Source organism: Suillus clintonianus (genome assembly GCF_016758775.1).
Source record: "Suillus clintonianus strain FC179 chromosome Unknown DEU56scaffold_7, whole genome shotgun sequence".
Lineage (NCBI taxonomy): Eukaryota > Fungi > Basidiomycota > Agaricomycetes > Boletales > Suillaceae > Suillus > Suillus clintonianus.
Window position 1 is genome coordinate 543,994 of NW_024539231.1, and position 12,581 is coordinate 556,574.

The 12,581-nt window shown below is 47.2% G+C and overlaps 5 protein-coding genes across 5 annotated transcripts; 2 read left to right on the forward strand and 3 right to left on the reverse strand.

The window, feature by feature from the left end:
• Positions 1-204: 204 nt before the first annotated feature.
• DEU56DRAFT_752138 (uncharacterized protein) lies at positions 205-573 on the reverse strand (the record flags this gene model as incomplete). Its single annotated transcript, XM_041349612.1, has 1 exon — positions 205-573. One exon carries the CDS (start codon positions 571-573, stop codon positions 205-207), a length of 369 nt encoding a protein of 122 aa, XP_041213486.1.
• Positions 574-4,892: 4,319 nt separating this feature from the next.
• DEU56DRAFT_519367 (uncharacterized protein) lies at positions 4,893-5,601 on the reverse strand. The gene is made up of 3 exons (XM_041346601.1): positions 5,412-5,601; positions 5,137-5,354; positions 4,893-5,087 (listed from the first exon to the last, which is right to left on the reverse strand). Exons 1-2 carry the CDS (start codon positions 5,552-5,554, stop codon positions 5,171-5,173), a joined length of 327 nt encoding a protein of 108 aa, XP_041213487.1. The 5' UTR covers positions 5,555-5,601; the 3' UTR covers positions 4,893-5,087; positions 5,137-5,170.
• Positions 5,602-6,570: 969 nt separating this feature from the next.
• DEU56DRAFT_908038 (uncharacterized protein) lies at positions 6,571-7,290 on the reverse strand (the record flags this gene model as incomplete). The annotated part of the gene is made up of 3 exons (XM_041356952.1): positions 6,571-6,786; positions 6,841-6,921; positions 6,991-7,290. The coding sequence occupies 3 exons, from the start codon at positions 7,288-7,290 to the stop codon at positions 6,571-6,573; spliced, it is 597 nt and encodes a 198-aa protein (XP_041213488.1).
• Positions 7,291-7,750: 460 nt separating this feature from the next.
• DEU56DRAFT_908039 (uncharacterized protein) lies at positions 7,751-8,491 on the forward strand (the record flags this gene model as incomplete). Its single annotated transcript, XM_041356953.1, has 2 exons — positions 7,751-7,783; positions 7,826-8,491. The coding sequence occupies 2 exons, from the start codon at positions 7,751-7,753 to the stop codon at positions 8,489-8,491; spliced, it is 699 nt and encodes a 232-aa protein (XP_041213489.1).
• Positions 8,492-10,170: 1,679 nt separating this feature from the next.
• DEU56DRAFT_908040 (uncharacterized protein) lies at positions 10,171-11,696 on the forward strand (the record flags this gene model as incomplete). The annotated part of the gene is made up of 8 exons (XM_041356954.1): positions 10,171-10,298; positions 10,356-10,490; positions 10,550-10,661; positions 10,713-10,906; positions 10,958-11,096; positions 11,153-11,347; positions 11,397-11,551; positions 11,603-11,696. 8 exons carry the CDS (start codon positions 10,171-10,173, stop codon positions 11,694-11,696), a joined length of 1,152 nt encoding a protein of 383 aa, XP_041213490.1.
• Between the last annotated feature and the right edge of the window lie 885 nt (positions 11,697-12,581).

A 12,581-nucleotide genomic window follows, 5' to 3' on the forward strand; every position in this document is an offset into this window, starting at 1 on the left:
CCATGATCGCGGCTGTCAACAAACAACAGCTGTCACAACCGGCAATTTCCGCTATAAGGGATAAGTTTTATTACAGGTAGTATACTAGTACTAGTAGAGTACTATAGAGGGTGTTAACACAAGTGGCCAGGAACATACTGAGTGACGTCAAGGAGTTCATTGACACCAGTTTTACCAAGCAGTTTGTAAGCAGCAGTCTATGCATTAAAATCTGTATAGGTTGTCGTCGTCATCACTGCCATCCTCCTCCCCGTCCGAGTCTGACTCTTCAGGCTCATCATCAGTACTGTTACTGTCCTCGCCGCCATCACTTTCGCCATCATCTTCCTGAACATCGCCTTCCTGAACATCACCTTCCTTGGCATCTCCATCCTCGACAGTGTCTTCCTCGTCTGATGATTCATCTCCGCAGCTGAAAGAGTCATCCCGATACTTGCTGGAATGTTGCCTGATTGCCGAAGATGTGTACTGGACCTCGTGTCCGACACCAATCCCAGCAAATCGTGCAAAAGTATCTCGATCTGCAAAACTATGGAGCAAAGTGAGTGTAGGCTGTAGTGCGATGAGGGCCATTCCTCACATGTTTACATAAAAGCACTCCCAGTCATCAGTTTCATGCTGAAACCTTGCGAGAGAAGGACCCCGTCTGAGAAGAGTATTTGAACGCCCCTCTGAAAACGCTGGAATAAGATGGCAGCCGCGGATAACGAGTGATGGGTCGAGGAAGCCAAAGGCATTATCATCAGTCTCAGGGACAAATCCAACCTTGGGTAGGCGTGCTTCTTTAAGGCCCCAATGATAAGTAGGATCGACCCCGAGCCATCGAACCCAAAGAACTTCGACACTTTGAGATGAACGGTTTCGAGCTTGCGATCCAGTATGCAACACCTGTATCCGAAAGGCACGTAGTACCTGCGCGTACCAGAAAGGGTGTGCGTTCTCGTCCTCTTCCCTTGATAGTGTCATGACAGTGCAATTAAATCCGGGTCGCATGGAGTCTTGGTCACGCCGGACATCATAGGTAGTATAATTGACCTGAAAACGACGTGGTTGCTGGACTCGAGAGAGGTTATCAATGAAACGCAGCTCATTTCTCTCGGGATCAGAAAACTGATGCTCGTCACCATCATATTCGAGACCCAGCAAGCGAGTTAGAAGATGATTTTTGAGTTTCGGAACGAAGTCCTAGTATAGTATATAGTATCAGTATCAGTATCTGTCAAATGAGGTGCACGAAGGACAAACTCTGACTTTGACTGCCGGATCAGATGAATGGTCATGTAGAAATGTTGCGAGGTTGATAACATTGACCCATGAATCCGATAGGTGGTGGTGAAGTTCTGGCAATGTCTCGACAGGTTCCTCGGAGTCTATTTCGAGATCCTGCTGCTGCCGTCTGATATGTGTGTGCCGCCTTTCATGTTTTGCCATTTGCTTCGGAACATCCTGTTTGTTGGTCATCCGGTAGAACTTCTTGATGAGGCGATGTGCAACTTCTCCCTGCATCCAAAATGAGACATGCTTTACGGGTATGCACATTTGAAAAATACACTGACCAGTTGAGTACTATATGAATCAGTAGTGCCAAATGTTCGTATCGATTGCACATAGTCACCGAGGGAATGTAACTTGTACGTAAACAGGTTGAACGACTTTGGTCGAGGTCCTGTTCGGTCAGCCGTATTTGGTCTGGACTGAGATTCAAACCCGTTATGTTGTCTCCTGTGACGTGCAGACACCTCACTCGGAAGTTCCATAGTGCGAAAGGCTGAACAAGTAAACTTGCTGAACCTTCGAAGCTGAGCTCCCAGTCTTCGAAGCGACTGGCCAAGCAAGTTCAGGGTATCATCAGAATGAAGGCGCATCTTTGCAAGGGCATGCCATTCCGCCATGCGAAACAGAAGGACCCTGATGACATGGTCATGCTCTCCGGGGAAAAGCCCCTCAAAAGCCGGTATTGCACACTGGAATGAATAAGTTGGTCAGAATGCATGTGAGTTGCGCATGAGATAGTAGAGACTTACCTGCAGCATATCTTCAAAATGTCGAGCCGTTCGCTGTTTCATCGATGATACATTCTCGGGGAACCGACGAATGGAACCTTTCCCAAAGGAAGGTATTAACCAAAATCTGGTGTGCGAAGGCATCAAAAATAAGAATCAATCAGAGCCAAAAGAACGCCATACCTTTCATTGAGGATGACAATCTTCCGTGGGTCAAGTGCGAAGAGTAGCCGCATCAAATGTGTCATTACTGCTTTCAATATTCCGAGTTCGAATTCATGGAGCAAATCGACCACAAGGGCGGGGAAAATGTTAAAACCAAATGATGAGAGGCGATCTACGAAGCTATTCTGGAGAAATGTCAGTTCCACGTTGTGAGAGCCAAGCATCACACTTACAACGGTAGGCACCAATGAAAGATCTTTCAGGATACTCTCAACTAAGGCTCCCTTGATGGGAGCACCGTGCATATATATTGCATTGCGGGCTTTGGCCACTTTCTCGGTAACATATGTCCGTAGCTGGTTCATTCTTTGCGAGACGTCATGCAAAAATCCAATGCGGTTGAACATTGACTTTGGAGTCAGACAGCGAGGGCATGGCCGATTCCCTTTATCACGTATGGTGGCTAGGAGGACTCTACGAGCATCAACACCCAGTCAGTGTCAAAAAAGAGATGAGGACGAGAGTAGACGTGCTTCTCTGGATAGTCTGCTGAATACGTGAATATCCTAGGGAAGACACGTCGATACACCCCATCATAGCACTTAATCACAATGCCGTTCTCGTAAGCATCGACAAACTCATCATCCAGGAGGATGCACCACACCGCATGGAACAGCTCCCGTTTGCAATGTGTAAGTATATCGCTGTAGTTCTTCCTCTGTAAAAAGGTGGATAAAAAGCTTGTAATTGAGTCCGGTAGCTACACAGGGTGCGAATCAATGACACATCTCCGGTTGACAGACGTCTAGAAAGCTTACAGTGGGAATAAAAGCTATTGGGTGGCAAGCACCAGAGTTAGGATCCGAACGAACATATTTTGATAGATTCCCAAAAAACAGATATATCGGCCATGCTGATGCACTCCCAAACTGAGTTAGGTGGGTGGCGTCGGACCAGAACATAAGACCTGCAATAACTTTCTCCAGTTTGCAATTATTGTCCCTTCTTTGTTTCTGTAACTCATCGTGAGCCTGAAGCCATGCGTCTGAGGTGTAAAGCTCATCGTAAAGTCGTTGCTCTTGCCCTGTGACTGGTGATTTCCAAATACGCCTGAAAGGCGTTAGATGGAACCATTTCGAAGACTTCTCCGAGAATGCAGCTTGGATAACTGCAATGAGTGGCCGGTAGAAGAGCCCAGAAACTGAGAATACACGCCCATTCCCTCTAGGATTTTTCTCCTTTGATGGCACCATAATCTCTACATCTGACTGCTTCCAGCCGTCTCGCTGCAGAATGTCCGTGGTGTCGGCGCTATCTTCAGATGTATCAAGATTCTTCATCTGAGCGTTGGGGTCGAAGTGCTCGAAATCATCAACGTTGAAGTCCTCTGCTTGCATCACGTCATTGACCAGACGTTTGGCCTCTGCCATCGACTTCCGATCGCTTCCTGTCACCAACCACGACATCAGCCTCCAGACTGACATGTTTTTCCAAGGCCAGGGTGGTGGATGTGAAGGGTCACCCGAGGACACCTCGCCATCCTGTATGCCACAGTCACTAACATGGGATTCGGCAGGACGTAGGTCAGAGAGGTCATCAGCCGATACAATTGCATCTGGATCATACGAAGGGCGATGACGATATTGGCGAGCAATACCAAATTTATTGAAACATGTGCTGATGTAGTCGAAAACATGAAGGATTATGCGGGTAGGACGCGAGGTTGGTGGATCCTGAGCAACAGGTAGTGGTGCTTCCGGAAGTTCATCCCTATATCGCAATGGGAGTCGCTGCATGCGCCTTGGGCGTGAACCATGATCACAGTCCGGAGTGTTGGAAGGGTCTGGGGGAGGAGAACTAGTTGGATTGCAGCCGATTGAATCGTTGACGGATGGGGAGGGAGCGATACCATGGGATTGATCCAGTATCTGGGGAGTATGGTTGATTGTCGAGGATGAAGGCACTGAGGTCTTGGATACCAATCAGTCTATCACCTGTGGACGGTAAGATAAGTATCACATACCTGGTCTTCATCCGCTATAGAGGGCTTCATCTTCTTAAACGCCTTAACGTGCTGGGGGTCTTCACGAGCTCGGCGTTTGAAATTCTGGGCTTGTAGATCCACGCGATGCTTGTAATGGTTGCAAGTCGTACGGTGTCGACCAAGCCCCGTGTAGTCAGAGAACTGGCGTAGACAGGGTGTCCCACATCCCCAGCGGTGGTGGTCCATTGTAAAAAGACACAAAGCCAGACACAGAACGATGCAGAGGATATATCTAATGTTGTTCATTTCGAGTCAATCATTTCCCAACAGTCGACTATAGTCAGTGGTGAAGCGGTTGAGAATCAAGAAGTAGGTACTGGGAAACACTGCCACTCTATGTAATAGCTCCACTTTCGTAGTGAAGGCGTGAAATTGGATATATTTGAAATACTTGAGGTCACATAGTGGAAAGAACGATGCACTAGCTCATCGCCTTCAAAGATAACTGTTCCAGATCAAACCCGCAAGGCAGTTCATGAAGGAACTGTGGGCAGACCAGCATTAGTTTAACCTTTGCAGCATTTGAAACCCCACAGCCGCACCTTGTAGCGAGATGAGAGCGATCGTCACAGACCTCTCAACAACTGGAACAATGATCTGCGGGACACCTCAGACTAATGGAGCGAAAATCAATGTACAGTCACTAACCTCCCGGACAGCACGGTCAACAAGCTGCATTGCAAGCTCGAGAGAATTGATTCAATGTGCCCCAACAGCACGTTGAGGCTCAGCTGCCGGTGTAGGCCCAATCGGCATGACCTGGGTTTCACCCTGCATACGAGTAGGATCAAACCCATTCATCGGCAGGAGTCAATGTTGGTGACATATTCGGGAATGGCAGGTCCTGTAACATTCGCCCAATTCAAAGTAATGTGCTAATCATACACGTGAGTATGTGCAAATCTCGATCAAATCGACACTTACGTAGCTGCTCGACACCCTCACCAAAGCTCCAACGTCACATAGAGTTGTACCCTCCGCGGCCAATCGAGCCCACGATCTCCACCAATTGAGCGTCTCCAGGAGGATTAGCATCCGAAATGCCAAAGCGCTGGAGCAGAGCGCAGACAGTGTCTGGATCGCTTGTAATGTCAGGACCCAACGGAATCAGCGTCTGAACCAGGGAAGTCCCAGGAGGCAAGCTGCGCAAAAGGGTTCGGATTATTATGGGACGGAAGTGGTAAACGCGCTGCCCTTACCTCAACGTTGGGAAAATGCGCTGCACGATAAGAGCGACGATTTCGGGCCCATACTTTGCCTGCACAGCAGCAATAAGCACCCGATGCTGCGTGGGGTCCAAGATGGGGGTCTCAGCAACGGACTCGGAAAGAAGATTTGACATGAGTTTCGCAACTTGCTGAGGGGAAAGATCGGCATGATCGAACGAGGGGGATGCGAGACAGTGCCAAGGGGTGAGACGACAACATGTTGTCGTTTATATCGTGTCCTAATGACTTGGGATCTTCGGACGCGCTCATCTGGTCCACCCACATAGATGCGATGGTGCTGTCTGGGCATGCGATGGTGCTGTCTGGGCATGTGATGGTGCTGGGTTGGCTGTAATCCATGTAGTAGCCTATGCTGGAGTGGAAGAGGACGGGGTCTTGGGCGGCGGCGCTGAATGTTCAAGTGAGTTCACATTTAAAAAGAACAGAAAGGACGCACTCAACAATATGTTCTAGTCCGCACCTCACCCAGTCAGCATGGCTAGCCCACAGCGTTGAAAAAACACTGTGCGAAGAGGTGTTAGCGGCTGTAGAACAAGGAGGGAGAGTAGATAGCTACTTACTCTGGCGTGAAATTCAGAAAGTATTCAAATCATTGCTGCGGGGTCATCGAAGCTCGCATGGAGACCTCCAGCCATAGCAGGGCAGCCTCACCCACAGCAAAGAAAAAATGAGGATTCCCAGGGCGCCCTGCTCAGGGACCTAAAAGACACAAGTTAACGGCTGATGTTCGCGGATCAGTGCCTAAGCAGCTGAAAGTGTCCCGCTGATGGGGAGCCGCGCATGGTGCTCGTATCGGTCTTTGGAATGAGCATGACTGATAATCCCTATGGTACTACCTGAGGAACAAAAACCAAAGTTCGAATTTTTGATTTACACATTTTTCAAACTCAGTCGGCAAATTCCACAATACGCTAGTCTTGCGCTAGGTCATTGTCACGGTGTGATATATCTACCGCGTCTCATCAATGTGTTCCCGTCGTCAATGAACGTCATCAAACGAGTATGCCATGAAGACAAGGGTTTGCATGGTGCATGGATTCCATCATTTCCGATGAGGACGTGGAGATATAAACAATATAATACATCAATATGATTGTGCAGTGTTGACCACCAAGGTGCATCCATTAAATCACCGAGATACGGCTTCAAGAACGCATACTAGCCGTGCCAGGACAGCAGTCTGTTCCCGAAGCACCGCGACGATTTCTTTTCGATTCTCTATGACTTCATCCACTTTATCCGCAGCCTTGCTAATAGTTTTACTGTCAGACAAAGTGACCCGCCGCTTCTTGGTGGGTGGTTGCACGTGCAGGGAGTTCGCGATATTGTCAGCGAAGTGCCGGCTCTGAGCACAAGTGTGAGCAGATGATTTATATCAACGGAGTAAGAGAAGACTCACTGCATCGGATTTCACATCAGAGTTTGACTCGTTGCCTGACAGTGCACGCTTCAAATTATGATGTGGGATATTGACAGGATGCTAGGAAACATGGTTTTCGAGCCTCTTTGTGTCAGTTCATAATTTATGAAATGGTACCGGCATACGCACCTGGTTACTAGCATGATTTTCCGAGTCGTCTCCTGCCAGTGATGCAATGCTGGGTGCCTTTGATGATGGTGAGCGCGACTTTGCAGAATCTAAAGCCCCTTGAACACCAGGACCTTCCAGTGGTTCACGGGTGTAGACGTAATTTCCTTGGGAGTCTGCTGGTGCTCCTTGACCATTGGCTGGAAAGCGCCATCCTCCACGATGTTTGTCCTCAACTCCCAGGATTTCTGATGCACCGTCATTGTAACCTGAGCCTCGTGAGCTGTGTTCAGAGCTTTGGTCTGGATCATAGTAAGGCATCGCAATGAATGAGTATGTGAGTAGTACTAGGTTTGCCGGTGATGGTCAAAACTAACAGCGGCTTGCACAGCACCACAATGATATCATTTAGTGGAACGTCGCCTTTATAAGGCTGATATGATGATTTTGACGGCTCAGTGCTCAGCGCTCAGGTGTGGTTAGGCTTGCACGCATTGCGGGGTTGGCCCTGCACTAGTGCAATTAGGTAGGACGTAGTGGAATTTCCAATCGGGAATGTGTCATTGATACAAGATCCGCATTGAATCGACTCCGAGTCGGAAGCTGTGAATTGTCAAGGTGGGCGTCAGGATTACACATGAAACTAACCAGTATTTCCGAGTCCAAGCGGTTGAATATTCGAACATTGACCTGACATTGATATGCTGTGTCTGCCATACGAGATTGAACGAAAAGTCTTCCGACTTGCTGCATGCATGCACCCTGCAAATGATGTGCGCTCATGTTTACTGGTTGCCCAGCGAGTTCAAAACTGGTGAGTACAAGTCCCGGAATGTTCTGAAGTCGCTACTTACAGGATGCGGATAGGACTGAAGGATTGATATATCACACCATCATCCTTACGAACGAGACACGCGCATGTCACTTCGTTGATTCACTTCGTTCTCGACTGGCACTTGCTTCTAAAAATGTCAAATCACTCTGCCTGTGCGGTACAGTGCAGCTTGCAACAGCGGCAGAGGTCATGCACCTTTGTAGTGGTGTTTGCAGCCTTGCCCTCTGGATTCTTCCAGAGGGGGATAACCATGCTATGCCGGATTTTCTATTGGAGGCATTGAATGGGTTGCCATTGTCATGGCTGTCCATTCAACTATCGACTGTCTTCCGCGGGACAGCCATGCCGTTTCTGCCATCCATCCCTATATTCAGCCACGTTACTCATCTTGAATTGTTGGAAGGCTGGGTGCTTTGGGGCTCTCCAATCGGCATACCTTGCCTGACCCAGCTCACACATATTTCCCTCCGAGTTTTCACGAAGCAGACAGCGCCAGCCTCACTCCAAATGATCCTTGCAAATTGTGTTATCCTGGAGGTATTGGTTTTGCGTGTGACAGAGGAAGTTAGCACTGTGGAGAAATGGCTGCTGGAGCATGGTCTTGACGATCCTTGTATTATTGTGAATGCCAAGAGCCCTCGTGATACTTGGGATCGTGTAGCAAGTGATGGGATGAGCCTGTGGTAGTATTTGTCACAAAGTGCCGAAGCACTACACACATATGTACTATAGACTAGATACCTGAAGCTATACGTCCATAGCCTAATATATAAAATCTTGGAGGCGTTCAAAAGCTAGGGCGGAAAAAAAAGAGGCACGTCTCAAGGCCTTGAGGAGTTTATGGAATGGATGATGATATTGTACTTGCCCGGGATAACACGGAGGGAAGCCGGAATGCTCAAGGCAAGGGAGATCTCCATCAGATTATGCATCATCTCAGCGACTCTGCATACTTTCAATCAATCATATCATGATGAAGATCGAAGAGTCACATACCATTTATGGTTTGAGATCAATTTCGTCCATTTGTGCTGCTGGACGCAGCTGGAGGTCTTCATCACTAACTTCACGCCCTCATCCTTGGAACAATGCGACCTTCATCCACGAGGTCTTCAGGGTCTTCATTGAGGATCTTGGTTTCGAGTGTAGATATACTGTGGTACAGCCTCTGAGTTGAACTGCGAATGGATTGTTGCTAGGATCCTCCCGAGGTTTGCTATCAAATCATGCCGATGACACGGAAGAATTGTTGGTTGTGCCAGAAGAACGGGTGAAACTAGAAGACATCAAATGGGTGTGGGAAGAAGTTGATGATGCGGAAGATGTGGGGGTAGGTGGAGGTCAGCCACCAGACGAGCAAGAACTGAGATGGCAAATCTAACAGGATCATCTTTGCGGTGGTCAAATAATTGGTGATTTGCTGGCAGGTCCCTCTGATGAGAAGTGGGGACGGTTCACTGTACCAATTAATTTTTGGTTCAGTATAAACCCAATACATTTGATTAAATTTTGCGCTAATCTACACTATTTTAGTCTAGAATATTAAGGAGTCAGTGCGCAATCCTTTCTGAAGGTGAAGTTTCTTACCTTTTCAGTCTTGCATTATACTAACTTTGTGTGCTGCAGCGCATTAATAGTGTCAATGACATGGACATAAAAATCCATGATCATCATAGGGCACAGCCCAAAAAATACGGAGAGCATTGTGGGTGACACGATGCACATATCCACAACATCATCAAGTGTCCTCGCTCCCGTCCGTTTCAAAGGGGTGAGGAATAAGTCTGGCCATTGTCGCGCTGGCTCATCATTGTCGAGCTTTACCATAAAGGCTTCCAAGGTGGGGTACGAAATTGATGGGTCTATTTCAATTTCAATCTCAGTGAGGATGCTTGAAGTGAAGTGATAATCACTGCATGTACATCTAAATATTCACCATACTCACCTGCCCTCTTGCATCGCAGTTATCGACATGTGGTCACAATTTTGAAAGGACACTGAATTGGACGATCAGAGTCAAGTCCACAACATACCACCACCCTCGATCATTGATGTCAGTGAGGAGCTGTTGTTCAACTTTCAGACATTACAATGATGCTACAAGTTCCGTGATGAGATCCGACTCAGAGTTTGGCTCGCACTCAGTACCTTTGCTCCTGACACCATATCTCCGTTCTTTTCGGAAACACTGCAAGGGTTCATATAACGACATGATGGTATGTTCCATTTTAATACTCCAAACAGGGTGGACGGCTCCAACGAGCGTAAATCTTGCTCCATGTCAATTTCAAGTATCAGTGCTTGAAAAGCTCATCATCTCGAGTACGTCTATCACCCCCATCTTTTCCTTCACGTTCCTATTACCTATGTCACAGTCCCCAAGTCCTTCTGACAGCAATTCACCTTATGCAACCCAAAACGCTCTAAAACGACGCATTGCTGCTCTAGAAGAGCAAAACGCTGAGCTGCAGGGAGAAAGCCGCAGCAAGAATAGGTGTTGTACTAATGTGGATTGCTATACTATGTATCTGACGCAGCTCGTGTCCAATAGCCGCGGTGATATATATGTCACTGCTGGCCGAGCCATCCGGCGCCTCGTGAGCTTAACCGATAGAATCGAGGACCTCGTCGGAGAGCACGACCGAAGGAGCTCTCTGTGTGATGAAGACGACCAACACACAGAAGAGTGGGTATTGTGCTTGAGTACTTCAGTTGGATGGTTTAATCTCATTTGCGAAATTCTAGGGAGGAACAACTCTATCAGTCATTTCAACAGCTACTTCGCTGGGTTCCATGTGTCCGCAACCTTCTCAACTCTCAAAGTGACGGGTATCAGCTCAATGTTGCTTTTCAAAAGGTAAGTCGTCCATCACACAAGTAGTCACATCAATGCTTGAACCCAATTCAGCTCAATAGAGGTGCTGATTCGGCACGTGGCGATGATGCTAGTTCCTTGAAGAAAACAGTGGCTTCGTGGCTTAATGAGAGCCGTCCTACCCCCGACCCACCAATCACCTCGGTCGACAAGTCTGGACGTGGATTTTATCACGATACAACTGGGGAACTTCTCTGTCCTGTGGATTTCAATTGGGTCGATCCAAGGTATGACCTCACTGACCGGCTTGCTGCTCCTCATGTTGATTATAGCCATAGAACAAAGGAAGGGATACGAAACTACGAACCTGACTTCCAAGTTACTGCTCATTCATGGCCAGCATTTTTGTATAGCAACGGCAAATATGACCGTGACAACCCGATGAAAGGGCTGTTCAAAAGTGTTTTGCTCGTCAGGGTGGGTTTTAGCATATGCGTCCTCATTTTTCAGGTATTGTGCTCACCTATTGACAGACTTTCAAACATATTTTTACGTCCCCCAGCTCTGCTGGAAAGATACAACCCGACGAAGAAGAACTCCTGGGCTATCAGGAACCATCACACAAGCGGTCTAGGACCTCAGGCGAACGGCGCACCCGGTCTAACATTGCGACGATATTAGGAATGCGCTCAGTTCAAGCGCGAGCTATCGCGTATTCAGCAGTCCAAGTATGTTTAATAATTTTCTCAGATGCGAGGATAACTGAAGGGACCCCAGTTACGATTTGCCTTGTCAAGCTGCGGTGCCTGGCGTATCATCGATGACGAGTTTGATCATCGTCAGTTTTACATCTACATCATCGACTACTTTGAGCAACCACCTACATCTGCCGCCAAAGCCTCCATTGACGCCCTTCTTGTTTGGTGGAACAGGTGGGTGTGTTGTAAGCTTGCTGTTGTTCACACATTTCTTACACTTTGTAGAACGGTCTTTGGGGCTCGCAATGTGTCTACTTACTTGCCTCAGAATGTAGCGCAGTACTCTGTTGCTAACACTTCTGCCAGACGCCGCCAGTGATATGTTTTACTAATACACGTACTACCTATCTGTATTATATATATATGTATATACAACAATGAACCTAAATTGGCCTTCACATCGTGGGATCAGTATAATGGATGCGCAGCAGCTATTCTAGAATCATCGAAATTGAACCGAAATACAAACGAATGGCATGGAGCGACAGATGAAGCTGGAATCATCACAAAAGGCACATTGCTGCCACAGAATTATGTATCCCCCATGTAGACCTGATTGTGTGACACGACGAAACCATACAATTGAGACATTGAATGATAGCCAATATTACCCTGGAGGGGTCTGGGAAATCTTCACATTTTGCCACTGTTTATGAAATGGATGTGATTACCGCCCGAGATTGGTACAGCGCAAATAAAACATCAGAATGGAACAAGTGCAAGAGATGCACCACAGTAAACATAGTTTTAAACATATATCAATAGGGGATAAGTTTGGCTACTGGTCCATAGTTACTACAGCTTGACTCATGTGACAGATTGACGGGCCATCACATTTAGGATTATAATGTAGTATCTATTATGCATGAATAGACCAGGTGTAACTAACTGCCACCACATGATATCTACCGCTCCAACAAATGACATATGGAGTCAAAATTACCGATATGCAGCAGGATGCCACTTACTGGTGAATTATAACTTTTGGATGCTATACCATAATTGTGTCATATCAAAGACGCCTATGGCCAAATTTTAGCTTTATGGTTCTGCAGCCAAAACGATACCGCACAGACGCAAGTCGGTAGTTTCAATATGAATGATAAGGAAGCTAAATCACACTCATCGTCCTAGTCATTGGCCACGGGACTTAAGTGTGTAATGCTCTTCATGAGTTTACAGACTGACATGTCATAATTACACT